Source organism: Morus notabilis, unplaced genomic scaffold, assembly GCF_000414095.1.
Source record: "Morus notabilis unplaced genomic scaffold, ASM41409v2 Scaffold570, whole genome shotgun sequence".
NCBI classification, from domain to species: Eukaryota; Viridiplantae; Streptophyta; class Magnoliopsida; order Rosales; family Moraceae; genus Morus; species Morus notabilis.
Genome location: NW_010358717.1, coordinates 113,475 through 140,869, shown reverse-complemented (window position 1 = coordinate 140,869; position 27,395 = coordinate 113,475). Strand labels below are relative to the sequence as shown.

The 27,395-nt window shown below is 34.9% G+C and overlaps 1 protein-coding gene across 2 annotated transcripts; it reads left to right on the top strand.

Moving 5' to 3' along the window:
- Positions 1 to 232: 232 nt before the first annotated feature.
- LOC21403052 (oxysterol-binding protein-related protein 1C) lies at positions 233 to 14,685 on the top strand. Of its 2 annotated transcripts, XM_010093040.2 has the most exons (10): positions 233 to 1,226; positions 1,508 to 1,864; positions 9,400 to 9,499; positions 10,643 to 11,091; positions 11,336 to 11,491; positions 12,123 to 12,290; positions 12,369 to 12,509; positions 13,415 to 13,645; positions 13,747 to 13,860; positions 13,967 to 14,685. In XM_010093040.2, the coding sequence occupies exons 1-10, from the start codon at positions 591 to 593 to the stop codon at positions 14,132 to 14,134; spliced, it is 2,520 nt and encodes an 839-aa protein (XP_010091342.1). In that variant the 5' UTR covers positions 233 to 590; the 3' UTR covers positions 14,135 to 14,685. The 2 variants fall into 2 exon arrangements, with proteins under 2 accessions (XP_010091342.1, XP_024018139.1); XM_024162371.1 differs by lacking the exon at positions 233 to 1,226 and having other exon boundaries at positions 1,751 to 1,864; positions 9,404 to 9,499.
- Positions 14,686 to 27,395: the final 12,710 nt, after the last annotated feature.

Sequence of the window (27,395 nt, the reverse complement as noted above, 5' to 3'; positions counted from 1 at the left end):
AAACTCTCGTCAAAATACAGATACCCTCGGCCCCACTAATAACCACGTTTCATTACATGGAACCCGCTACGTGCCGCCATCATAGCCACCTCATGTCGGCTTCTTACATCTTTACCCTGCGACCTCGCTGTATCCAACCACACCCCACCGGAGAGAGAAACCAATCCTAAAACTCCAAAATAACACCACTCTAACCAACCGCCTCATATTTTTAAAAACTTTTTGGCTTTATAACCAAAACGCACACCAGTTTTCCTCTCTTGTTCTTCCGTGTTCTTCTCCTCTGCTTTGCGTATTGACCTCTCTCTCTCTCTCTCCTCCCGAAAACGACGTCGCCGAATACCGAATTCCTTTAGATTATCTCTCACCGGAGCTACGCAGATAAAATCGTAAATATCATTTCCCTCCCAGTTTTTGTATTGTTATTCCTTTTGTAGCCGTCTTCTCTTTCCATTTCCTCGAACCTCGCTGCTTTCCGTTTTGCTAGTCGGAATGATGTCGCCGAGTATTGCTGGAGCCCTCGCCGCTGACGAGGGAATAATCTGATCGGGTGGTTTTTGATTTTTTTTTTGGTGATTTGATTCTACTACATGCATCCTTTCTGCTGCGTCTCCACCGTCTCCGACCATTCTCCGGCGAAAGCGTCAGCTTCTGCGTTGACGGAGCTCTCCATGCCTCAGGTGACATCGCTCTCCTCCAGATCCGATTCGTCCGGGCGATTGGTAAACCATGTTGGTAACCACAACCACAATCACAGCCAATCCTACAGTCAAAATCACAATAACAATCACAACCACAACCAGAGTCAGAATAGCCACATCGGAAACAACGATTACGGCCGGCTGAGCCAGAGGACGACCGCTGCCGCTGCCGCCGCTGCCGCCGCGGCCATGGCTGCGGCGGAGGCCCTGTCGCGGCCTCCGTCGGCGAGGGAGCAGCCGCTGGACGTGAAGATCAACGATCTCGTCGGAAATGGAGTCTCCGGGATACTATATAAATGGGTGAATTACGGCAAAGGCTGGCGACCTCGGTGGTTCGTTTTGCAGGATGGAGTCCTCTCGTACTATAAGATTCACGGTCCCGATAGGATCGTCGTCAGCCAAGAGACGGAGAAAGGTTCCAAGGTCATTGGTGAGGAATCGAATCGAAGGATTTCTCGCCAGAAGAATGGCAGCACCTCTCACAACCAGCACCGGCGTAAGCCGTTCGGTGAAATTCATCTCAAGGTACCGCTTTGATTCCTATTCGAATTTCTTTATCCTTTCTCTTCGAGTGATAATTTAATATCTGATTGTTCTGTTTCAATTTGTATGGAGAAAATTTCCCTTCGTAATTTCGTAATTTAATTTCTAGCCTCCTGATCGATTTTCCATTTTTTATTGGACGAAGATTGAAATCAGGATTGATCTTATGTTTTGGAACAATAATTATAATTTATTTCATCACCGATTGATATAATAAATAAATATATACAGTATTAATTGATTTCTGAAGAATTCATTTCTAGGTTTCAAGCATCCGCGAGAGCAGATCCGATGACAAGCGGTTCTCGATCTTCACTGGCACGAAAAGGCTTCATTTGAGGGCGGAGACGCGTGAAGATCGATTGGCGTGGATGGAAGCATTGCAGGCTGTGAAGGACATGTTCCCGCGGATGTCAAACAGCGAGCTAATGGCACCAATCGACAATGTGGCAGTGTCGACGGAGAAACTGCGGCAGCGGCTTGCTGAGGAGGGCATCACAGAGGCAGCAATCCAGGACAGCGAGCAGATAATGAGGAGTGAATTTGCCGCTCTGCAGAACCAGCTTATGCTGCTCAAGCAGAAGCAATGGCTCCTCATGGACACGCTGCGACAGTTAGAGGTACGGAAACTTAACGCCACTAAGAATTCTTCTTCGGTACTGCAGATTTCTAATGCTCTCTAAACCACCAAATAAATATGATTGGAGGCTGTGGGGCTTTTCGTTGATTGCCTCCTTTCTTTTGTTTCCACCAATTAGTGTTGTAACTTGCTCTGATTCTTTTGTATACAATTACCAGTGGAATTTTTTCCTCTTTACTCCTTATGTATACTTTTTTTTAATGTATAAATATACCTTTTTTTTTCCATAACCTGTGGGCTTCTGTCAATAAAATTTGTTGTGTAGACTACAGATGTAGAACTATGTTGTTTAATTCATGAATTTTAACCCAAGTGCACTAGATCTTAGGATGACGTTAATTACCTAGGTATCAACCTCTTCGCATTTAACTTTTACATGAAATATCTAAAAGGGCAAATTGTTGGTGTGACAATTTGTGTAATTTACCGGGATAAAAATGTGTTTGAAACAAAATGCAGTTATTTACCATGTTAACAGTTAAAACAATGTAGGGCATGCGTGTATGTCCACCATGTCTCTGAAAACTTAGTTGCTCCTGATGTTTGATATCTCAATCCATCCACCTTAGTCTACAATTGTTTATAATTTTAGATGTTGAAAATTGAAATTTTCTTAGTTCTTTACCCGTTATTTCTGTACTTTTTGGGAGTTGGAGGGCTGTGGTTGTGGTCGGGTGGGTGGGGTGGGGTGGGGTGGGGGAAGCTGTTGATATAGAGTTAGGATTTTCACTTACTAATGCCCTTTCCTAGATATCTTGAGCCATATAAGTTGAGCTCTTTTAATAGTCCTGCCACTTTACCTATTCTCCTCCAAGTGAAGTTCTGGTGTTTAGTTTCATGAGGGAAATATTAGAATAGTAGAACTTATGAAGCAACTAGGCTATGGAAATGGTATTAGGAGGAGGTAAACTATGGTGGTGATTAGGGCAATCACCATGATGGATGATGTGGATTAACTAGGCTCTGCCGAAATGGCGGCAACACTATTGGCCCGTTTGGTTCACACGTTCAAGTCAGTGATTTTAATTTTGAATTCAAATTTTGTGAGAGAACCATTGATAGAATCCCTCCTCTCAAGACTTACTTTCGGAAGAATAGTGGAGTGGTTGCTGGTTTAGTGGGATTAGAGGATTTAGTGGCTTGAGTGGCTGAACCAGTCAAGTCACACATGGAGATTTAGTGGTTGAACAAGTCAAGTCACACGTGGAGGGCCTTGAAGGAGTCTTGGTGTCTTATGCCCATGATTAACAGAATTGTGCTCCACTCTTCCATTATTTTCCTAAGTTTCAGCAAAGTAGTTTCTGTCTGTTTTGCAAATAATATGACTCTGAGGATTAGTATAAATACCTGTAAAAGAGTTCATTTGATTATTGTCGAATTGAATTTATGTTTGTATTTGGAGATTTGTCCACTCCACACGGACTACCTTTATTGTTGACCTTTGTACTAAGATTCTCATACTTTAATCTTCAATAAAATTTCCCGTTTCCAACAGATTTCACCCTTTAATTCCTTTAATTTTACAGCTTCTAACATTTTGGTATCAGAGCCACGTTCCGATCCGAAATGGTGTCCACACGAGCTTCCACTTCCCATCCTGAACCACCATATCAACCCACCAATCCACCTACCGACCCAAGCAATCCCACCCCTCGTCCTGCATCCCCAAACGCTGATCTAATAGCGTTTCAACTTTCTTTCATCACTTCTCGACTTAAAGCCTTTGACATTTTGGCAGCTGATGTGGCAGCACTCAAGGCTCAATCTTGCAGCAAGCCGAACCCCTCTCTGGTCGGTTACACAAAGGCAAGGCCAAAGAAATTCACCTTGGTTCCTGCGAACAAAGGAAATCTGTTTGGTCGGAAGCTGAAGATGATGATGCTGACAGCCCTTGGTGGCATCGAACTCCGTCTAGGCGGCCGCACACGAAAATGGAATTCCTCAGATTCGAAGGCGGCGACCCTCGCGGATGGATCCTTAAGGCGGAAAAATACTTCCGCTACTACCAAACTCCCGAAGAATTGAAGGTTGATATTGCTGCGATGTACCTAGAGGGAGACACGCTGGATTTGTTCGCCTAGATCAACAAAGAGCGCACCCTCGTGTTCTGGGATGAACTCGTGAAGGCTCTGCAAGAGAATTACGGACCTGCAGAATTCCAGAATCTTGATCGACAACGGATCAACGCATAACTTTATTGCCAACGACTTGGGAAGAAGTTTTGGGGGATTATGCTGAGATCTCGTTGCACGAAATTCTAGGTAAGACCAGCGGTACAACGATGAAGCTCAAGGGGTCTTTGAAAGGCACACAGGTTCTCATCTTGATCGACAGCGGATCAACGCATAACTTTATTGCAGCATCGCTTGTGGCAAACTTGGGCATTCCGGTTGAGAAGACAACCCTTTTTGGCGTCCAGATTGGGAACAGAGAGGTTATACAGTGTAGCCAGATTTGCCATGGTGTTTCTATTTAGCTGCCAGGATTGCGAATTACCCAGGACTATTATTCTTTCACGATTGGGGGTGCTGATTTGGTCTTGGGAATCAAGTGGCTTGCATCACTCAACACTGTTCAAGCGAACTGGAATGAGATGTTCATGATATTTTACCTAGATGGAAAATGCTATAAGCTTCAGGGCATCCCATCGACAGCAAAGGTAGAAGCCTCTTTCCAAGCAATTTCCAAGCTTGCTGATAATAAAGGTGATCCTTCCCAGCCAGCTTTAAATTCTTTATTACGCGAGTTTGAATCTATTTTTGCTGACCCCACTACCCTACCACCCTTCCGTTCTCATTCCCATGCCATTCCACTGTTACCTAACTCCAAGCCGCCAAATATCCGCCCGTACCGATACCCATACTACCATAAATCCAAAATAGAAAAACAAGTTGATGACCTTCTCAAAGCTGGCTTCATCAAACCCAGTTCTAGCCTATATGCCAGCCCAGTCCTACTAGTCCAGAAGAAAGATAATACTTGGAGGTTTTGTGTGGACTACAGGGCCCTAAACCAATTAACCATACTTGACAAGTACCCAATTCCTAATATTGATGAATTGCTAGACGAAATCCACGGAGCCACTGTTTTTTGCAAAATCAACCTCCGTTCGGGTTATCACCAAATCCATGTTCACCCTCCCGACATCTATAAAACTGTTTTTCATACACATTCGGGCCACTACGAATTTGTAGTTATGCCTTTTGGACTCACTAATGCACCCTCAACTTTCCAGTCCGCAATGAACAACCGCCTTTGCCCATATCTCCGAAAATGTATCCTCGTATTTTTCGATGACATATTGATATATAGCCCGACCTTAGCGGAGCATCTCACCCATCTTCAATTGGCCCTTGTCCTTTTATGGACCCACTCATATTTTGCCAACGCAAAAAAGTGTATGTTTAGTTAGAATCAAATTCTATTTTTGGGTCACGTGGTGAGCAAAGAGGGCGTTGGAGTTGATCCTGAAAAGGTGCAAGCGGTTCTGGAGTGACCAGTACCGAAGAATGTTAAAGAATTGAGGGGATTCTTGGGCCTAACAGATTATTACCGCCGATTTGTTCAGAATTACGAGGTGATTGTAAGAGCTCTAATAGATTTGACAAAGAAAAATGCCATCCAGTGGTCTACAAATGCAGATTTGGCTTTCCAGAAACTCAAGAATGTTCTGACTACAGTTCCCGTTCTTGGATTGCCCAATTTCAGCCAGCCCTTTACCGTAGAATGTGGCGCCTCTTCTGATGGAGTGGGAGCTGTCCTTATGCAATCAGAACACCCCATTGCATACTTCAGTAATGGATTTTCTCTAATCTTTATAAATCTACTTATGACAGAGAATTATTGGCTTTGGTTTTGGCTTTACAAACGTGGAAGCATTATCTATTGGGGCAACATTTTTTTTGTGAGGATTGACCATTGTAGCCTCAAGTATCTGTTAGATCAACGAGTCCCCACAAACAAACAACAACGCCTTCTCATGAAGCTTTTTCCTTTTGATTTCACTATCATATACAAAGCCGGAAAGACAAACCAAGGAGCGGATGCTTTATCAAGGAGACCCCAACATGCTGATTTTCTTGCATTAGCCTTGCCAATCAACATGGATTTCATGCACTTGCCTGATGCTTTAAGCCAAGATCTATATAGCAAGGACATCATTGAGGCTCTCCAACGGGACTCTGGTTCACAATCCGGCTTTCACCTGGCGGACAAGAAACTCTTCTACCATAATAGGCTAGTCATACCAGATGATGCTACCTTACGTCTGAAATTATTAGCCGAATCCCATGATTCATTGGCTGGAGGACATGGCGGCTATCTCAAGACACTCAAGCGTCTCACCTCTTTCTTTTTCTGGCCCCAAATGAAACACGATGTGAAGAGATATGTTCAGAATTGCATGGTTTGCCAGCAAAATAAATTTCAAACACTTGCACCAGCTGGTCTCCTACAAACCAATTCCGATTCCGGAGCGAGTTTGGGAAGATATTTCCCTTGATTTTATTGTTGGCCTTCTGAAGACAGATTCAGCAAGTATAGTCATTTTCTTTTACCAACACATCCTTTTACTGCAAAATCAGTGGCTGCTCTTTTTTGCAGGGAATTTGTTAGGTTGCACAGCATGCCTCGCTCTATCTTGTCTGATAGTGATGTCATTTTCCTTAGCACTTTTTGGCAAGAGCTATTCCGGCTTAGTCAAACTCGGCTTCGGATGGGGACTTCTTATCACCCTCAGTCGGATGGCCAAACCGAGGTGGTGAACCGCTGTTTGGAGGCTTACTCGCTGCTTTGCACATGAACAACCATCTTCCTGGAGCAAATTCATTCCTTGGGCAGAATTTTCCTTCAACACGGGCTTCCATACTTCAACGGGTACCATTCTTTATGGAGGGATCCGCCTAGCTTACATCCATTCGTTCCGGGGGAAACGCATATTGCTGAGTTAGAAGCACAATTGCTAGAACGTGATGACATGTTGAAGCTTTTGCGTGAAAATCTTCTCAAAGCTCAATCTCGAATGAAGGCATATGCTGATTCTAAGCGTAGAGAATTCTCTTTTGAAGTAGGTGACACAGTTTTCCTTTGCATTCGGCCCTTTCGTTAGCGTTCTTTGTCTAAGTGAAAGTATGAAAAGCTCTCTCCTCGATATTTCGGGCCATATACTATTCTTCGTCGTGTGGGACTAGTAGCATATGAATTGGATCTGCCTTCGGACTCCAAACTCCATCTCATCTTTCATGTGTCTTTGTTGCATCCTGCTCGTGGCCAACTCCCATCCACACCTCTAGCGGCTTTGCCCATCTCTGATGATTGGGAGCTCCACTTAACACCAGCTAAGATTTTGGACCATCGTTGGGTTACACAGTCTGGTATTCCCTCACTTGAGCTCCTGGTTCAATGGACAGATTGTCCTATTTAGGAAGCTTCTTGGGAAAATTATGATCTCTTGATGGGTCAATTCCCTGATTTTCGCCTTGAGGACAAGGCGAGTTTTGAGGGGGGGTGTACTGATAGATTCCCTCCTCTCAAGACTTACTTTTGAAAGAATAGGAAGAATAGTGGAGTGGTTGTTGGTTTAGTGGGATTAGAGGATTTAGTGGCTTGAGTGGCTGAACCAGTCAAGTCACACGTGGAGATTTAGGACCCGTTTAGTTCGCTGATTTAAATTTTTAATTCGAGTTGAGATGTGACTTTATGTAAGAGCTTTTTACTGTTGCAAAAAAGTTAGATGTGATTGTTTCTGAGAGCTTTTACTGTAGCAAACTCGAATTCTAAACTTGAATCGGTGAAATGAACGGGGCCTTAGTGGTTGAACAAGTCAAGTCACACGTGGAGGGCCTTGAAGGAGTCTTCTTGGTGTCGTATGCCCAGTCGCCCATGATTAACAGAATTGTGCTCCACTCTTCCATTATTTTCCTAAGTTTCAGCAAAGTAGTTTCTTTATGTTTTGCAAAAATAATATGATTTGAGGATTAGTATAGATACCTGTAAAAGAGTTCATTTGATTATTGTCGAATTGAATTTATGTTTGTATTTGGAGATTTGTCCACTCCACACGGACTACCTTTATTGTTGACCTTTGTACTGAGATTCTCATACTTTGATCTTCAATAAAATTTCCCTTTTCTGACGGATTTCACCCTTTAATTCCTTTAATTTTACAGCTTCTAACAAACCATTGGCGGGAATTTTTTTGTATCAAATTTTGTGTGAGAGAAAAGTACTGTAATAGAATCAGAATCATGAGTTTAACTGCGTAAAACAAACGGGCCTTATAACATTGTCCATGAATGAAATGTGCTTGTTTGTTGAGTCTTCGGTTCACCAGTCTTGAGTTAACTACATAAGATGACACTTCCAGATATCTGAACACCGAATTGTGTCTTACTAATCATGCAGTTTGACAACCGAACTATGTTTAATTATCAAAATTGCTTAATAAAGTCAAACAAGCATTGTCCTTAAAACGGCTGGTTGAAGTACCCACAAAACTTAAGGCGACTATAATTTATGATTTGGATGACAACCACTAATCTGTTTTATGATTTGGATTTGTTTTGGCTTCATGAGCTGAAACAACTCAGATTTCTCTGTTACAATTCCTTAAAAGAGTTACTTTAGTGAAGGCTGAATGGTTTTCTCTAGCGTGATCAGGACGATTATTCTTCATCACTTTCTATTTTGTTAGTCCCATTTACTGGCATCGTTGAATAAAGTGACTAGCTTAATGATTCTTAGTATGCTGATTGCTTGTTGGAGTAGAACTTGACAATAGAACCTGATTAACTTTCATGAGGAAAACTATGGGGCGCTGAACATGGTTATTCTCATACACCTGGAGGAGGTGCATACCTTTAAGTTGGTGTGTTAGCTTCTACGTACGGCAATGAGATTTTATAATTCTTCCTCAATAGGTTGAAAAAGCACTTGGACAATCAAGAAATTCAGCTGTGTGATGATGTTGTAGTTTGTGGTTCAGTTGAATGTGGATATATGTGCCTTGAGGCTTGTGAAAGCCTTACAACATTGAGGTTTGGTTTTTAATCAAACTTTAATCCATTTAACCATTGAAAACATCCAAAGCTTCTCCTTCATGTCTGCCTTTCTTGTTTCCACTCTCCCATCACTTTTTGATTGTTTGATATGGTTGTTTCTACGTATGTTCTCTCTAACACAACATTGTCACTCGAGTTGCGACTCTCGGTTTTCTGGTTTCAGTCTCTGGTTCCATGCAGACATATTTGTGTTCCTTGCTAGTATGGTGAAATTCATGCAAAATATTCCTTAATGATATACAAATAACGAACTAAAATATCCATAACCCAGTAAACATAACGTGAGTGAAATTCTTTATGAATCCAATCCTGTAGACAATGATTTTAAAACTTTCATTTTATGACTCATTCAATAATAGTCACAAGTTCTAGAATTTTACTTATAGAATGAGGAGTTGTAAGGGTTGTACATCATTATGTTATGCTTACAAACTGCTGTTTATATTGAATTGTGTAGACAGAAAAAGTTGATTTAGAGAACACAGTGGTTGATGAGAGTCAAAGACAGTTGAAGGATTGCGGGGTGTCTTCTAGATTAAGGCACGATAAATTTAGTGGTAAGTTTTCTGCAGAAGTCATTTATAGTAGTTATTTTTTTGTCAAGTTTGCCCACCAGTTTTCTTTTTGTAATGATATGACTGCTTTGAAACAATAATCTTGATTGATGCGTATCCCCGTCTTGCTTTTCTGTTTCAAATTTGCTAGGTATTAGTATGTCAATTTTGAATTTCTGAAAGACATAGCAAAATGCCTCCAAGGCTACATGTTACCCTGTACTGTTGATCAAGACTCATTACTTGGTTTAAATTTTTCTTCATTGAGAATTTAATACGAGTAATTTTCTGAATTTGTGTGTATACTATTTCACTATTTCAGCTTTTATTTTTCTGTTAAATTCTGAAGCTTGCAGATGAGGTTACATGCCTCATTGGCCTTTTTGTGACTTTGTAAATTCGAAGTGAGGTGTTTTGGTAGTCTTGTAATGTGAAGATTGAATATATTACAAAGTTATGTTGGCCATACTCAAATGCCGACTCACCTGGCTTCTTACACAGTAGTTCGGATCTACTTCTAATCAAACACTGTTGTCGTAGAGCCAGGAGATATAGCTTATTATCATCTTCGAGGGATACACTGCATTGGAAGACTGGTGGGGGATTTTAGTATGATAAAATTTGGTTTATAGATATTATGAAAGAAGAGAGTCCAGGTGCAGTAAGTATATGCTGGTGCAATATTCATATAATAACATTAAAGAACAAAGATAATGTATCAAAAGAATATAAAGAAGAGCATGCTAGTTACCATGCCCTTGATGAAAGTGAAAGAATCGATTGGCATGCCCCACTGGATGGCTGAACTGCAAGCTAGGCAATTCTTTTCATTGGTCTCTGTCTCTCATGATTTTTCATTTCTTTTTCCCCCTCATCATAATTGTTAAATGAATCAAATCATTTGCGGTATTTGCGTATTTGCAGATTGTAATGACTTGTCTATGTTACTCCTTTGATTTTTTTTTTTCTTTCCAATTTTCTTTTAAATTGTTTCAGTCTGTACTCTTGAATCAAACATGCCACAATGGTGATCTTGAAATGTGCTAAAATGAGGCCAAGCTCTATAATTCGTGATATCTTCTCTAGGTAATGTTTGGAGTTATGTTTTTGTTATCTAATTTTACTTATATTATTCTCTTTTTTCAGAAGGAAGCGCAAGTGAGTCTGAGGATGATAATGAAAGAGTTGATGCTGCAGAGGAAGAAACAGATGATGAAGAGAACACCTTTTTTGATACTCGTGATTTTCTATCATCAAGTTCTTTCAAAAGCAATGCGTCTGACTACCGGATATCATCATTTTCTTCAGATGATGATGGCCTTTATGCTGTTGAATCTGAAGATGATATTGATCCGTCCATTAAGTCTGTTGGGACTAACTATCCCTATGTTAAGCGGCGTAAGAAATTGCCCGATCCTATTGAAAAAGAAAAGGGTGTTAGTCTTTGGTCAATGATCAAGGATAACATTGGGAAGGACCTCACTAAAATTTGTCTTCCTGTTTACTTTAATGAGCCTCTTTCCTCTCTACAAAAATGTTTTGAAGATTTGGAATACTCGTATCTCCTTGACCGTGCTTATGAATGGGGAAAAAGGGTAAGCCTGAATATGAAGTTGATGCTTTTACTTTTATGTACGCCATTTATTATTGCTGCACCACTTGTTTCCTTACATTCGGCATATGCACGTGTGTTGGGGTTCTTTTTTCTGTGTTTGCTCTGCACTGCATTGTGCTATATTCCAAAAGCCCTTTGATGTTGCATTGTTGTGAGTCTATCCAGATTTTTTATTTTTGGCTTAATGCGCTTTTATAGTTTCTTAATCTCTTTAAGTTTCGCAGGGTAATGGCCTCATGAGAATTCTAAATGTTGCTGCTTTTGCCGCATCTGGTTATGCTTCAACTGAAGGAAGAATTTGCAAACCTTTTAATCCATTATTAGGGGAGACGTACGAGGCTGACTATCCAGATAAAGGCCTTAGATTTTTCTCAGAAAAGGTTCTCTTTTTAAACTAAAAACTTGATTCCTCTCCCTAATGCTCTCTTCCACTGTGATGGGGGCGTGACTCCAGGTGGACAGGATTATTATATTTATACTGAAAATATCATCTGATTTTTCTTAACGAATTGTTGAAGTTAGAAGCTTGGTCAAATATGCGTTATAGGGTTTGACAGTAATTATGGTGCTTGAATGTCAATTAAATTGGTTATATGGCCCGTAAATGGAAACAATATTAACTCGGGACTTTTTCTTTCTTAAATAACTCACGACTTCCTTGTTACCCTTTGTTGAATATTGTTGGAACATATGTTGTATGTGATCATTATAGGACTAGTATATTGTTTTTGAGATTAACCTTGAGGAAGCCTGGAATATTTGGGAAATCTGGTATATGGAGGAAAGAAAAGATGATACATCTTCAAGATGTTCTTGTTTTTCATTTTTGTATCTTTTAGGAGGGGAGGCGATGGCAGATAAATGTAGTAAACAAGGTGGAATATTTAGTTAGTAAGCGGTAACACTGACACAACTTAGAAGAAACTAAAGTATTTTTTTTTTTAATGCAAGTATTTTTATGCTTTGTAGTAGTGAATCTAATACTGAAGTGTCTTCTGGTTTTTGTCTCAGGTCAGTCATCATCCTATGGTAGTTGCTTGTCATTGTGAGGGTACAGGATGGAAATTTTGGGCAGATAGCAATTTGAAGAGCAAATTCTGGGGTCGTTCAATTCAGCTTGATCCTGTTGGTATTTTAACTTTGGAATTTGATGATGGAGAAGTTTTTCAGTGGAGCAAGGTGCGGCCTTAATGGTTTGGTTTCCCAATATTTTTGATCTTCTTTAGTTCCTCGTTGAGATGGACTTTCTTATGTCAGGTGACAACATCAATTTACAACCTCATATTGGGTAAGCTATACTGTGATCACTATGGTACAATGCGGATACAAGGAAGTCATGGCTATTCATGTAAGCTAAAATTTAAGGAGCAGTCCATTATTGAGCGAAATCCCCACCAGGTACTTTCTATAATTCCTCAATTATTATTATAAATTATTATTATTATTAGTATTTTCTGCAGACAGTATGAGACATCTTTTCCTGATGAAAATAGCTAGGTGTCAAGGTTTGAATTTCTTCTATTATGATGGATTCTTCCAATTAGAGGATATACTAGGGATCTAATATTAGCGATGGAGTCACATTTTCTGTATTTCCTTTCTGATATAACCCTTGGGTAGAACTCATCCCCAAAAGCTAGCTTGTAGGGAGAGGGTGCCCAAGTGATTATAAACCCACATGCTAAGTCCATACTTCAGCAATGTAAGACTCAACCAGGATCCTAACATACCACCACGCTTCCGACACCGACGTCCACAGCGGCCCACTCTAGATGGCCTACTCTAGCCTTTCCAGGTCGCTCCTCCTCAGGTCGCCCCTTCTGCAATGTGGGCCTGAGGCAGGGCATGCTCTGATACCAATTGATATAATCCTTGGGTAGAACTCATCCCCAAAAGCTAGCTTGTAGGGAGAGGGTGCCCAAGTGGTTATAAACCCACATGCTAAGCTCATACTTTAACAATATGGGACTCAACCAGGATCCTAACACCTTCATCTTTATACTCAACGCGGAGAATGAACTATATTTCCTTTGCTTCTTATTTTACCAAACAAAAGAAAAGAAAAACCATTTCACTCCTTTCCGATTTCTTTAGAGGTTTTGTACACCTCTCTCGTTTCTGTTTTGTGTCCCTCCAACCAAACATAGCCTCACTCAGCTTCTGGATATAGGAAAATGAGTGATTTTGTTTGAATAGAATGGATATGCTCATATCCAACTGTTATTATCATGGATTATTGGCTTTTAGTTATGATCTTGAATTTTTTTTTTCCTGTTCTTTACCCTCCTTTTACCATAAATCAGGTACAAGGCGTAGTCCAAGATAGGAATGGGAAGACAGTGGCAACACTATTTGGAAAATGGGATGAGAGCATTCATTATGTAAGCGGAGACTGTTCTTGTAAAGGAAAAGGATTTGAGTCTTTGTCGGAATCCCATCTCCTCTGGAAGAGGAGCAAGCCTCCCAAGTTCTCTACAAGATATAACTTGACACGCTTTGCCATCACCCTGAATGAACTGACCCTTGGTTTGAAGGTACTTTTTTAGAACATGCAAATAAATGCAGTAAATAAATATTATGGTTTCCCGACTCTGCTGTGAGTGATTTGAACTTCTAATAGTGATTTGACATGCAGGAGAAGTTGCCCCCAACAGATTCGAGGCTTAGACCGGATCAAAGGTATCTGGAAAGTGGGGAGTATGAAATGGCAAATTCGGAGAAGTTACGGCTGGAGCAGAGGCAACGGCAGGTGAGTTAGTAGGCTGTATGACAACTAGCATCTAGATTATGGATTGCTCAGAGCTTTTATGGCTTCTTATCTTATGGATGTAATGCTTGTTTTGATGCGAATTCAGGCTCGGAAAATGCAAGAGAGCGGTTGGAAACCACGGTGGTTTGTAAAAGATAAAGGGAGCGATACTTATCGTTACCTTGGCGGATACTGGGAGGCCAGAGAACAGGGAAACTGGGATTCATGTCCTGATATATTTGGCCAATTCCCTTCTGATCAGCTAGTTGACTAAAAAGGTCGTTGCGGGTCTTCCGATTTGTCAATTCTTTTGCAATTTTTTTGAGTAGCTCTCAGCATTCTGGCTTTCTCAAGGAATTGGATGTAAGTAAATTAGATCATAGGTTTGAAAGTAGGTAATAAAAGAACATTTTTTCCCTTTTATTTGACTCTCCATTCATTACACAATGTGGGTATGATCATAGCGCCGGAGCCAACAGCCTCTTAAGAGTCATGTTGTTCTGAGTATTATCGTAAATCCCAGAAGAAAGTGAAAAATTCTTACGAACTTACGAGTCATTGCACAGTTCGTCGGTCCTACATCATGTTTAGGTGATTCTTTTGTGGTCTCTATTGACAAGATGTTAACAGAGACTTGGAGAGGAAAACCCCTCTTTATGACTTTGACAAATTTTGAGGTTTAGAGTTTAACCTCATTCTAACTTTCTACCTGAGCTTCCATGTGCTAACAAAATTTTCAGATTTTTATGTCTGAATTTTATTGATGGATTTGTTATTCAAGGGATTATAATGAATGTTCTATTCATATTTTCTGGAAATTATTCTCTACCCTACTAACACTCTTGGATTCCATATTCTTCTACTTTGCATCAAGTCTTTTTATAAGAAATTTAGCTTATTACCTCTGGCTTTTAGCCTCTACCAACTCTCTATAAGCTATTCTATGGCGAGTTGCTATTTTCCAATTTATGAGTGGAGTCGTTTTATGATAATGGCACCTACCGGTATTTCGTGTTATGTTTGATTTTGAGCGAATATATTTCTGTCGAAGAATAAAACATTTCGTAGAAGAAGTCTTTGTTTGTGATTCTCTGACCAGCCTATGGTTGCTCGAGGATCTCTTCATGCATTATATTAGATATCAAGAAAAATAAATATTGGCTTTAAAGGATACTATTACCTTGCTCTTTTATGAAAGAAAACACGGAGGATTTACTCTTAATGATGTATGAGTCTAGATATTTATTCTTTACTCTTGATAAATTGTTAGTATAATTATTTGACTAAAAAGATTATAAATCAAGTGTGAAGTGTAAAAATCTTAATTTATGTATTTTTAAAAGGTATTTGTCAAGATTATCCTTTATAAAAACGTTCTTTTAATTTTTTGGGCTATCTTTTAAATATGCAAATAAATCTTTCAGTGGCATTAGTCAAATGCTAAAAAGTTTTTATATATATATCACACACACAAATACATATGTATATTGAGACAAAACTCTAATTCTCCATGCAAGTATTACAAAAGTTGCAACTCGGAAAGAGAAAAAATTGCTATGCAAAATTTAGTATAATAATTCTTGTACTTTCAGGCTGTCTTTAGATGATTCTTTATCAGTCAAGAGTCAAGCGAGCTTTTAAGACTCGGAATCTCATATCCTTCTGATATATAAATGAGATATAAGATGATAAAAACCATAATCTACATTAAAAATGAGAAACAAGTGATCAAATTACGATAGATGATTTTTTTATAAGATGAATATAATTGTATATGCCTAGTTCATATCAATGTGACTTTTTGTATTGGATTGGATTGGATTGGATTAGATTCGGCAATGGTTGATCATTTTGTTTTTCTATATGGAATTTGGAGCTAATTGAAAAGCTTCAAAATAACGTCAAGTTAAATAAAAGCAAGGGTCGAGCGCTCACAAGTCTATATACACTCATTTGAAACCACAAGCTCTCAGTTTTTGCACTTTGTAACTTAAAAAAATCATCGGGAAAAAGATAGAGCAAGACAAATTTTTCACCTAATTTTTTCTTATATAGAACGAGGCCTTTATAAAAAATAACTCAATAGAAACGTTTTATTAGTAAAATAACTTCTTAAAAATTTTTATTTGTAAAATGATTATGGAATGATCACTTTTTACAAAGAATGACTGGGTAGTCGTTCTTCATAAAAAATAAAGAAAGTTATTTTGTCAATTTCATTTTGTTGAATAGTCATTATAGCATATTTCTCTTATAGAACAAATAACATGGTTAAGTTTACGAAAGAAATAAATTACGTGGTAAAGTGCAAGAAGGAACACTGTTGATATGGTTAGCACGGGTCTAACCTTTATCTCCTTCATGATTTTCTACTTACTCCTACGCAGAACTCTCCAAAGAAATTAGTGTTTATGTTTTTCACCCTCTAAATTTTACCAATACTACAATGGACTCCAGTTGAGTAGATCTAGTTATAGTGACACTCCATTGGCCATTAAAATTTCTAAAAGTGCCAAGAAAAATGCTTCTTAAGATGATATATATATATATATATATATAACAGTTTATGCCACTAAAATATACATACAATGATATTTTCCCTCTCAAACTTTTACAACCAATATACTCTTGTAGGAAAATTCGTTTTTTTTTTTTTTTTTTTTTTTTTTTTTTTTTTTTTTTTTTTATCAAACTTCGTTTCTGTTCTTTATTATATTTTCTCTTCTGGTCATCTCTTTTCAAGCCTTTCATTTGATTTTTTTCCCTAATTTCTTGTCTCTAGAATTTGATTTCTCTTTTGTTCAAGTTTTTTGCATTAGGCTTTTCTTTTATTATTATTATTATTATTATTATTATTGTTATTATTATTATTTTCTTTTAGGTTTTGTATTTCTCGATTTATAATTCGCAATTTAGAAATTTTGTAAGAAGTCACATTCAGCTACAATATATATAGTAAAAATCAAATTCTCTCTCTTATATTGGTTGCAAAATGTTTGGAGTATATGATCGTTATTTATGCATATTTAAATGGAGGAAATTTTTTTTTCCTTTATTATTGGATAGGAATTGTAGTATTTTACTACAATGTTCTCTCTCGTTTTAAATTTGGTCACAATCATATCAAAATAAAAAAAAAATCTACAAAACTGTTTGGAGCTTTATATTTTGTATATTTCTAAACATTAAATTTGATCAAAATCATATTAAAATAAAGAAGTATACAAAACTAATAGAACATGATGCAAATTTGATGATTCAAAGCAGGGTAATATCAATTAAGTATTTTTTCCTACCTACCCTAGAAATATTTTTTTTTAAAAGAGAAAGAAGATTAGAGGGAATTTTTATAATAGGAATTGTCTTTTTTCATTATCCGCTTTTGGAAATTTCTTTGATATTTTCTTTTTTTTGAGAACACCAGTATTTTTTATTTATCAATTATTAGATATATATTATTTTTTTAATCTAATTTGACTTTTAATTAAATTTAATATAAATCCAATAGCTAATAAACCAGTGTTCCTAAAAAAACACCTGAAAAAATCCCCTTTTATTATCAATTGAAACTTTTGTTTTAACTTTCAACGCTCTTTAATCCATGCCTTCATCTACCATATATAATTTGGTACAATAACTGCCTCAACAACTACGTACTACTTGATATCATTTAGAAAGGTAGACCTTTTACCCCAATCGAGAATGATGGAATAATTGTTGTCATTTACAGATCAAACCATTAGAAAATCCTCAAAAGAGAATGATGGAATAATTGTTACCATTTACAGATCAAATTATTAAAAAATTAATTCAATTAAAATGATATTATCAATCAATAGTAAAAAATGATAATTTTTACTTAAACGCTCATTTAATTTATGAGTTTAAGTTAATAATTTTAATTTTAAATTTAAATTTTATGAAAAAATTTATTTAGCAGGAACTTTTGTATTTAAATTTATTATAAAAAAATATTGTAATAGAATTGAATTAAGAAATTTTCTTACAAGGGTTATACTTTTTCACCTGAAAACTTATCTCGAATCATGAATGGCTTTGGATTTTGGAGGGTTCAGGTTCAGAAGTAGGAGATTTCGTAATCTGACAAAAGAACATACCCACCTACACACAAACATACTCATGACTTAGCCTAATCAGTCGCCACCTTTTTGTCTCAATTCTCCCTCCACTCCAATTTCATTCATTGGATTGACATTTGATACCAAAATATGCGCCACAAGCACCACAGCCATAGCACCGTTCCCCACATGATCAAATATCTGATCCAAACCGTCCAATCAATCATGACCGTTCAATCCCACTTCTCATCAGCCATAGGGCCCCTCTCCACAACCTGTCAAAACTGATTACTCATCTGAATCTCTTCATCCATCACTCATCAATCTCTGTTTGTTAGGTTCTTCATCTTCTTGTTGTTTTTTTTCCTTTTTTCTTTTTTTCGGGGTTAAATTAAGGTTCCGTTTATTTTATCGATTTGAGTTTTATTATAATAAAAAACTCTTAGAAATAATCACATTTAACTTTTTTGCTACAGTAAAACTCTCACATAAAATTACATCTTAACTTAAATTAAAAACTCGAATCAGCGAACTAAACAAACTATGGCCTCGTTCACTTCGTGGATTCGAATTTTTAATTCGAGCTGAGATTTGATATTTTCTAAAATTTTTTTATTATAATAAAAAAAATTAAATGTGACATTTTTTAATAACTTTTTACTATAAAAATTTAAAATTAAAAATTCGGTGAAATAAAGAGGCCTGTAAATTGTTATTGAATCTTTTTGCTGACCAGTGTGACACATACACTTACGTCAGGCCATAGGAGTGGAAGGAAAAAAAATGAATATTGGGATTCTTCCCTTTTTTTTTTTTGGCTGGAAAAAATTGGGATTGATTGATGGACTGATTTGTGAGGATTTTAATGATTGTATTTTGGACCCCAAAAAGACGTGGATGTAAATGGGAATTGGAATAATAATAATATTGCTAAAAAGTAAAAGCCAAAACCTCTGGGTAGTAATAGTATAGGGCGTGGCGAGCCAAACGAGGCCGTTTGAGTTTCAAGTTCCAAGCATTCATTCTCTCTTACGTATCACGATTTCTTCAAGAAAACTCTTTTTTATTTTCTTTGGCAGAATCAAGAAACTCTTGTTACGTACTCTGAGGGATTGTTTCTTTGTTCTTGTTTTTTTTATTTTTTATTGTCGCATGTTTTTTATTTTAAGTTTGAACAATTGTGTTGTAGGATATGAAAAAACAAATTCTATTGATAAAATGTAGTTGTAAGTACCTCATTACAAGAATTGGCATTGTTAGAAGAATTACGTAGTGAGTAACATAATTTGATGAAAATTTAGGCATCGTTTACTTTGCGGATTCGAGTTTTCAATTTGAGTTGAGATGTGACATTTTCTGAGAGTTTTTCACTATAGAAAAAAAAAGATAGATATGACATTTTTTTAAAACCTTTTACTGTAAAAACTTAAAACTGAAAACTTGAATCGGTGAAATGAACGAGACCTTAGTCATTCATAACAAATTATTGAGAGAGTTCCCTAAATAAGAGTGTTCTTATTAATTTATGCACCAAGATTCGTTTTATTTATTGATTCGAGTTTTTAATTCGAGTTGAAATATGACTTTATGTGAGAATTTTTTATTGTAGTAAAAAAATTAGATGTGACTGTTTCTGAGAACTTTTTACTGTAACAAAACTCGAATTGGTGAAATGAACGAGACTTAGTGAAGTGCGACAAAATATCCCTTACTAATAAAACACACTTTTGCATTATCAGATTACACCACCAATTATATTGCACGAGTAAAAATGAATAATGCTAGAGGTACAAAATTTAATCTAGCTTTTATATTAAATTTGAGTTATTCTTCTTTTATTATTATGAGCTTAAAACATTGTCAAATTATATATTACATTTGTAAATAAAAAGATAACAATTCAAAGTTAATAAAAAAAAATTAGGATTAGAATTAGTGTAGACATTACTCTAAGGAAAATATGACAATTTAAGGGAATATGATTTTGACGTTCAGCAGCTGCATACCTACCAATAAATATAACCTTTTCTATATTCTTTATTGGTATACATTTTAAATATTTAAAATTGTATCATGCTTCTTTCAATTTAATTCGTATATTCTGTTGTTCGTATGTAATTTTGACGTGTACCAAGTAGGAATATATCAATACTGGAAAAACACCTAAAAAAATGAATGTGAAATTCTTCCAAATCTTGTCACGTCTCAACATTTGGCGCACTAAAGAAATGCTATCTACTTCAAAGATTATATATATATATAGCTTGAGTTCATTGCATGGAATATCTCCGGATATAACCTACGCGAACACAATCCTATTTCTTGGGATTACATATTATATATCATGCATGACTCATTCTGATTCCCTTAAAACACATATTTGTATATGCAAATAGATTATCATTGTATGTAAGGAATGGAAAATGTTTGGAAACATCTAAAAAGGAGGATAACATATATTTGCATAATGAGATGAAAAAGGAATATATATATATATATATATATATATATATACACACACAGACACACACACACAAACACGCACACACAAAAAGCAACATGGATGATAATGGACTTTTTGGTGAGGAGTGAGTTGTCTGACATTGTTTTTGCACCTAAAATGTGCATTTCGTTTTTGAAAATAAGAAGTTGCAGACGACAAAATATTCTGCCTGAGAAGGGAGGCTGATTTTTGGGTGCTTGGCGCTTTCATTAGGTAATAATAATCCTTTTTGCTCTGTCCCTTTCTCTCTTGCTCTCTCTGGCGTGTTAATTTTGAATTTTCTTTCTAGCAATTGAGGAAGAAAGATGAGTGTTGGTTTTGAAAGGTGGAATTTTCTTGTCTATTTTGGGCTGCGGGATAATCAGTCAATGTGCGTGCGAGTCTTTTAAGTCCAAATTTGGTGAATAATTATGCTTTTGGAGCAAGACCCGGCCCATTGTTATTATGTCCCATCCTTTATGTATAATTTGCATTATTAAAATCTTAAAACAAATTTATATACCTAGACACTTTTACCATAGGAACTGCCCTTTTTCGGGTACGAATTGTTATTTTTAGCAGCTGGATTCATTTTCAACAGTTTGATATGTTAGTGAGAGCTTGTTATGTGTCGTGTTGTGCAAAAGACTATTGAAAAATTAATCCAAAAGCTAAAACAGGAATTTGGCAGTTCCTAAAATAGTTAAAAATTGACGGGTGCGTTTGAAACTTATTTTAAAATAATTTTATTTTTTGTATAAAAATGAAAATGAAAACATTTTCAATCTCAGACACATCATTTTTAAAAATGCGTTTGGTAATTTTATCAAGATATTATTTTTAGTATAAAAAAAACCCATTAATATCTCTCTTTCTCACTCTCTGCTCGAGATAGGAGAAAATGAACAAAAAATGAAAAACGACTAAAAGTCGTTTATCATTTCTCTCACATTTTATACTAAGCAAAAAAATAGTTTTCATTCATGTTTTTTGTCTTTATTGCGTCAAACGCTGTTTTAAAAACGTTTTAATTTTTTTTTTGAAAAACGTAAAAAATAAAAACATGATCAATTCTAAACACGGCCGACACTTCTTATCATAAAAATTATCTTTATACATTTCAGCCAAAAAAAAAAAAAGAAGAAGTAGCCGAACACAATTAGCAAACAACCATGAACGGCATGGAATAAGGTGGAAATGAGATTAGAATTTGAGAGGGCGCAAGTTCAATCCCGCACGTAACATTACGTAGCTTTCGCTTTCTGTTAGGCATAGTCTAGTAGTTAGAAACTTCTTTGAAATGGGCGGCCATAAATTGAATTCAAAACTTACGTACTATCTTATATTAGTTTGCGAGGGGAAAACAAGAAAATGAAGAAAATAACAATGCATATAATTACTTACGTGTGTGACGAAAAATGAGGCTCAGTATACTATCTTCGATGTAAATGTTAATATCAATTGTATATTTAGCATTAAAAACTATTATATAGTATGTTATTTTTATTTTTACTTCAATCCATAATGTTATTTGAAATGTTAAATCTAATTTTTCTTTAACTATTAAGCTTTGAAAGTTGTAAAAGTAAATTTTTATTTTTAAAATAATTAGAAAATGTAAAAGTTGCATTGATTACATAAAAAGTAGACATTTCAACTAATAGTAATCAAATGTCAAATTTCCTATATGTTATATTTGGTGAGAAATTTACCGTAAAATATAACATATGAGAATTTTGACATAACAAATAGCTTGCATTAGAGAGTATTTTTTACACTCAAATGTTAAATTTATAATTGATACATTAATTATAACATTACATTTAAGATGCTCTTATATAGACGCTCTGATGTGCTGATTTAAGATTATTTGTAAATTAACACAATTAAATATAGTGAATGATAATATGATATTAAACTGTCAAGAAACTTAAACCATGATTTCGTGTTAGCAATAGAACGAGAAGGTTTGTCACATATATATGTGTGTGTGTGTATATATATATATATACATATATATTCGTTTATATAGTGCTGGCCTGGAAAGGTTTGCATATTACTTCATATAACATGGAGAACATATATGAAAATTTTCTTACGTCTTAACAGTACCGTTTCATAGTATAACATGTGTGTATTATATAAATTATATATATAATATAGTTGATTAGATGTGTGTGGACAGGTGTGCAATATTACATATCATACTGGTTATCCTTGTACAATATATATATATATATATATATATGTATATATATATATATATATATACAATTTGACAACTGACAAACGATATATTTTGTTATTTCAAGGACAAATGTGATATTGAAATTAAGTTTTGATCATCTTTACTTTTATATTTTATAAAACCAATAGACATGAGAGACAGAAATCGGGAAGGGATTATATCATGGTCAAACTTGTCCTACGTTCGATTTCAATATTGATCCATTTTAATTTTCCCATTTGATTGGATTAGATTATTTGCAGAGTTCTTAAGCAGACCAATACAATCAGATTAACACGTCTATCGAATAAATACTAATTATTTATTTGGAAATATATTGTTTTACATTATGCCATTGACATTATTATTATCCATTAATCATTTGCTCTAATACCAAACGTGTCAATCACCATCCAAACCATTAAACGTCAAATTCCACCATCGTTTTAGTTTATTAATGTTAAGACAACATTAGTAGTTTAATTACTTGTTTTTAGCTTTCTTAATTGTAACGACTTATATTATGCCACGTGAACATTCTGTTGCTTTCCTTGCCCTACTTTAGCGTTGCTTGTAAGCCTTTTTGCCTTCGAGGCTGAATAATGAAATTCCAGATTATTTCAACCAAAAGCTTCTGAACATTCTTCTTCTTCCTAAAACCTATCTATTAATTAAGCATTTTCCGACGGCCTCTAATAATCACCAAAAGAGAATTTGTTAAATGAATATAATATATTTGGGATTACTTCTATGGAAATTGTAAACAAATTTGGTTTACTTATAATAACTTAATATATACTCCTTTATAATTACTTCTAACATTATATGTTACAAGTTTTTTTTTTTTTTTTTAATTAGTATTTCAAGGTCACATATTTGTCTCCTGAGTTCTGCCATGTTAATTGCACAGAGATTTTTTTTCTCTTCCTATATTTAGATAAAATATGTTCTTTTTCATATAAGAGGACGCATATCCACTATGCTTTTTTAAGCATTAGGATAAAGTTTATCAAGCTTAATTGGCAAGCCTAAACTACAACCAACAGCTCTTTTAGCAAAAAGTCTTGGTCGTTATCACGCCGTTACTAAAACTTTGTAGCTAAATATATTTAGCGACGATAAAGCAGGTCGTTAAAAGATAAAAAAAGAGCCGGTTAATTGGGAGTTGGCAAAATTAGAGAGCCTTAATATTCTGCTAATGTTATTTTTACTTCATAGCTAATTTGAGAGGTCTCGCTTAGGTTATGAATTCAAGTTTTCAATTCGAGTTGAGATGTGACTTTATATGAGAGCTTTTAACTGTTGTAGAAAAAGTTAGATGTGACTTTTTATGAGAGCTTTTAACGGTAGCAAAAGTGAAATTGAACACTTAAATCAATGAAATAAACGAGACTTTAATTAGAATGAACTTTCCTTTGGATAGAATCATTCTCTGGTGTATATGAACACCAGAAATATATTTTTATGTTCAAAATCTTACCTGAATTTAACAAAAGCAGAACATGCATGTACATGGGTGTGGACAAGACAATATATATTCTCAGAAATGAAACAAAGAAAAGTGGTCCAAAAAGGAATATAATATATTAAACGTCCTTCACAAATATATCGTGAAACCAACAATTAATTTGCACCGTTTCTGTCCGCTTTCGTTTTCTCATGCTATAATGTATATTGGAATTAATGCTTAGGAATGCACAATATTACTATTAGAACACACAAATATATACACATATAAACACACTTATATATCTTGACTCTGTTTAGAATTACAATTAGATGCAAATAAGATTTTACTGTTTGTCTCGCATTCCGACTGATCCCGTATTTAATTTTTTTTTTTTTCGATTCATCCCGTGCTTAGTATTTTTTTTCGTGTGTATAATATTGTATAACTTATATATGCAGGACTCCCTTAACATTCTTTTGGTTACAATCGATATATAGCTCTCACACTTTCGTGTGTATATATAATATTGTATAACTTATACATTCTTTTGTTTGAATCGTTCTCAATTTCTTCTTCTTTTACGTATTTAAATATTATTAACTAATTACACTTTTTTTTAAGGAAAATTTCATCCAACTCGAACGAACCAGAAAAACAAATACTACAAGAGTACGTAAATGACCATACAATACATGTTAAAAATCTGTTTTTTATATGTGGCTCGGTAAAAGAGATATCATCCGAATTATTATTTGTCGACATTATAAGATAAAATTCTATTTATATATAGATAGCCACAAAATATTTTAACGATTAAGTGTCATGTAAAATTAATATTCCCCTTCAGAAGAAAAAAGTTGATATTCGTTGTTATGAGCTTTCTATATACACATCTGGCCATGACAACTCAATCACGCACACATGAAGTGTTTAATATTTAATTCAAAATTTTCAAGAATTATGCATGAAAATGTATATGTGATTCCCTTAGAAAAGAAGAAAATGTAGATACAAAAATGCATACAAGGATAAATTGATGTCCATTTGTCCATATTGCAAATGCATTAGATGATATTTGTTAATTATTTCATTTTTTCCTCAAAATAAAAGAGGTATAAATGCAAAGTCAATATAATAATATTATTGTGTATTATATGATGCTAAGGAGAACTCAGGAACTGCTTTCGAGTTGTAATCGATAATTACTTATAGAGGTACAGAAAAGTTTGCAATCCCCCCCCCCCCCCTTAAAAAAATGGAATTGTATTATCTATTAGATTTCTAAATGTTATGCATCCGTGCCGTTTGTGAAGAAACATGAATGCATAATCAAAAGCTGACTATATATACTTTTTTCCCGTATTTTCTTGAATCTAAAATCTGTTTCTCTTTAAAAAAAAAAAAAAAAAATTAAGTGCGTTTAGAACTAATTTTAAAATAATTTTATTTTTTTTATATGAAAATAGAAATAAAAACGTTTTGTTTTCTAATAGCTTCACAAAAAAGCTTCCTTTCCCAATTTCCAAACCAAAAGGAAATTAAAAACAAAAATAAAAATAAAAACAAATAGACATTTCATAAACTTAGTCACATATTCAATTTCAGTATTCTAAATGGTGTAACCAACTAGATTATACCACCTTATTTAAAAGCGTTTATATGTTTTTTAACTGACTTTCTTATGCTTTAATAATAAAATTTATTAAATAATATGTCATAATATAATTGGCTAGATACCATTTGAGACACAAGTAATCAGAATCCATATTTAACTCTGTTTGGTCTCTCTTTTTCTTTTTCTTTTTTCTTTTTTTCCGCCCTTTCTACAAGCACATTCTACTTAAATCTAGATTTTATTTTCACTCCTCTTCTGAAACTAAATTTTATTTTCACTCCTCTTCTGAAACTAAATTTGATTTTGGCCTTAAAAAAAAAGGCAACATTTGAGATTTTATTTTCCCATCAATTATATCCCCCACCCATTAATTTTTAAGAAATTCCCCAACCTCACTCAAATCTCAATCATTTTGTCCTTCATTGTGTGCACTCCCCACCCATTAATTGGTTTTTGGTTATGTTGGAAACTGAGAGCAACCAATGCATATTGGTCACCTTCATCAGTCTTCTCTCTTTTATTCCCCTCCCATCTCCAATTGGCCTCGCGGGACCTAATTTTTCCACTATTATTATTGTTCTATATTCAGTTGGAGGGGTTTTCTATTATATTCCCCTTTGTTGAATATTCACTTTTTTTTTTAATTGTTGAATATTCACTTATAAATATAAAGAGATTGACCATTGAATTAATGGTGAAAACTTTTTTTATACCTACTAGCTAAGTTAATCCCCTTCTTGGATTTATATTCGTTAAGGAATAAAATTAGTTAAGTAGATATAGGGTTTGAACAAGAGGGAGGTTTTAGGGCTATATATAGTGTTAAGATATATATATATATATATGATTTATAATAATTAATGGAATTAGATTGTAACATGAAAACGTAACAATTGTAAACTCATCTATGTATATACACAGTGTAGTATATACATATCTAGCTATAAAAATATATACGGAAATACATATTCTTCCACACCTTAATAGTACATAAATGCATTTAATATTTGACTAAAAGTATTTAAGAAAATGTTATTAATTTTTTGTTTTTGCTAGTAGAAAATGTTATTAATTTGTTTGATGTATTTTTTAATTTCTTTTGTTAAAATATTTGCTATAATTATTTGGTTATTATTTGTTTTCATGAAAAATAACTTGCAGATACTAAACGGGTGTTTTCTAAGTGTACAAATACAAAATAATGGAACGTATATAAAAATATACAAGAACAGATATTTTCTTGCCAGCCATTCATTGCTTATACCAAATCACATTCTACATATTGTTTTGCCCGTAACAAATAAAAAGGCTAGACATTTTGCGACATATGACTCTTTTTTTTTTTTTTTGAGTAGTCACATCTGGCTCTATTATAAAGTGTGAAATTCAAATTTCATGCATTTATTTAAAAAAAAAAAAAAAACAATGCCATCTCTTAGACGCAACTTTTTGTAACTATTATACACTCAATAATTCGTTTGTAAAAGATCACCTTACATATCACTTCGTTTTTCTATATCAGCGTGTATGTATAAAATATATATATATATACATATATATATATATAGTTAAGAGGGGCTTTGTTTTGTTTTTGATCATTATCGTCGGTATTATTTTTATTTTCCATAAATAAATCCAAAAAAAAGACAGGGAGAAAACAGTTATCCACAGCGTGATTGGAG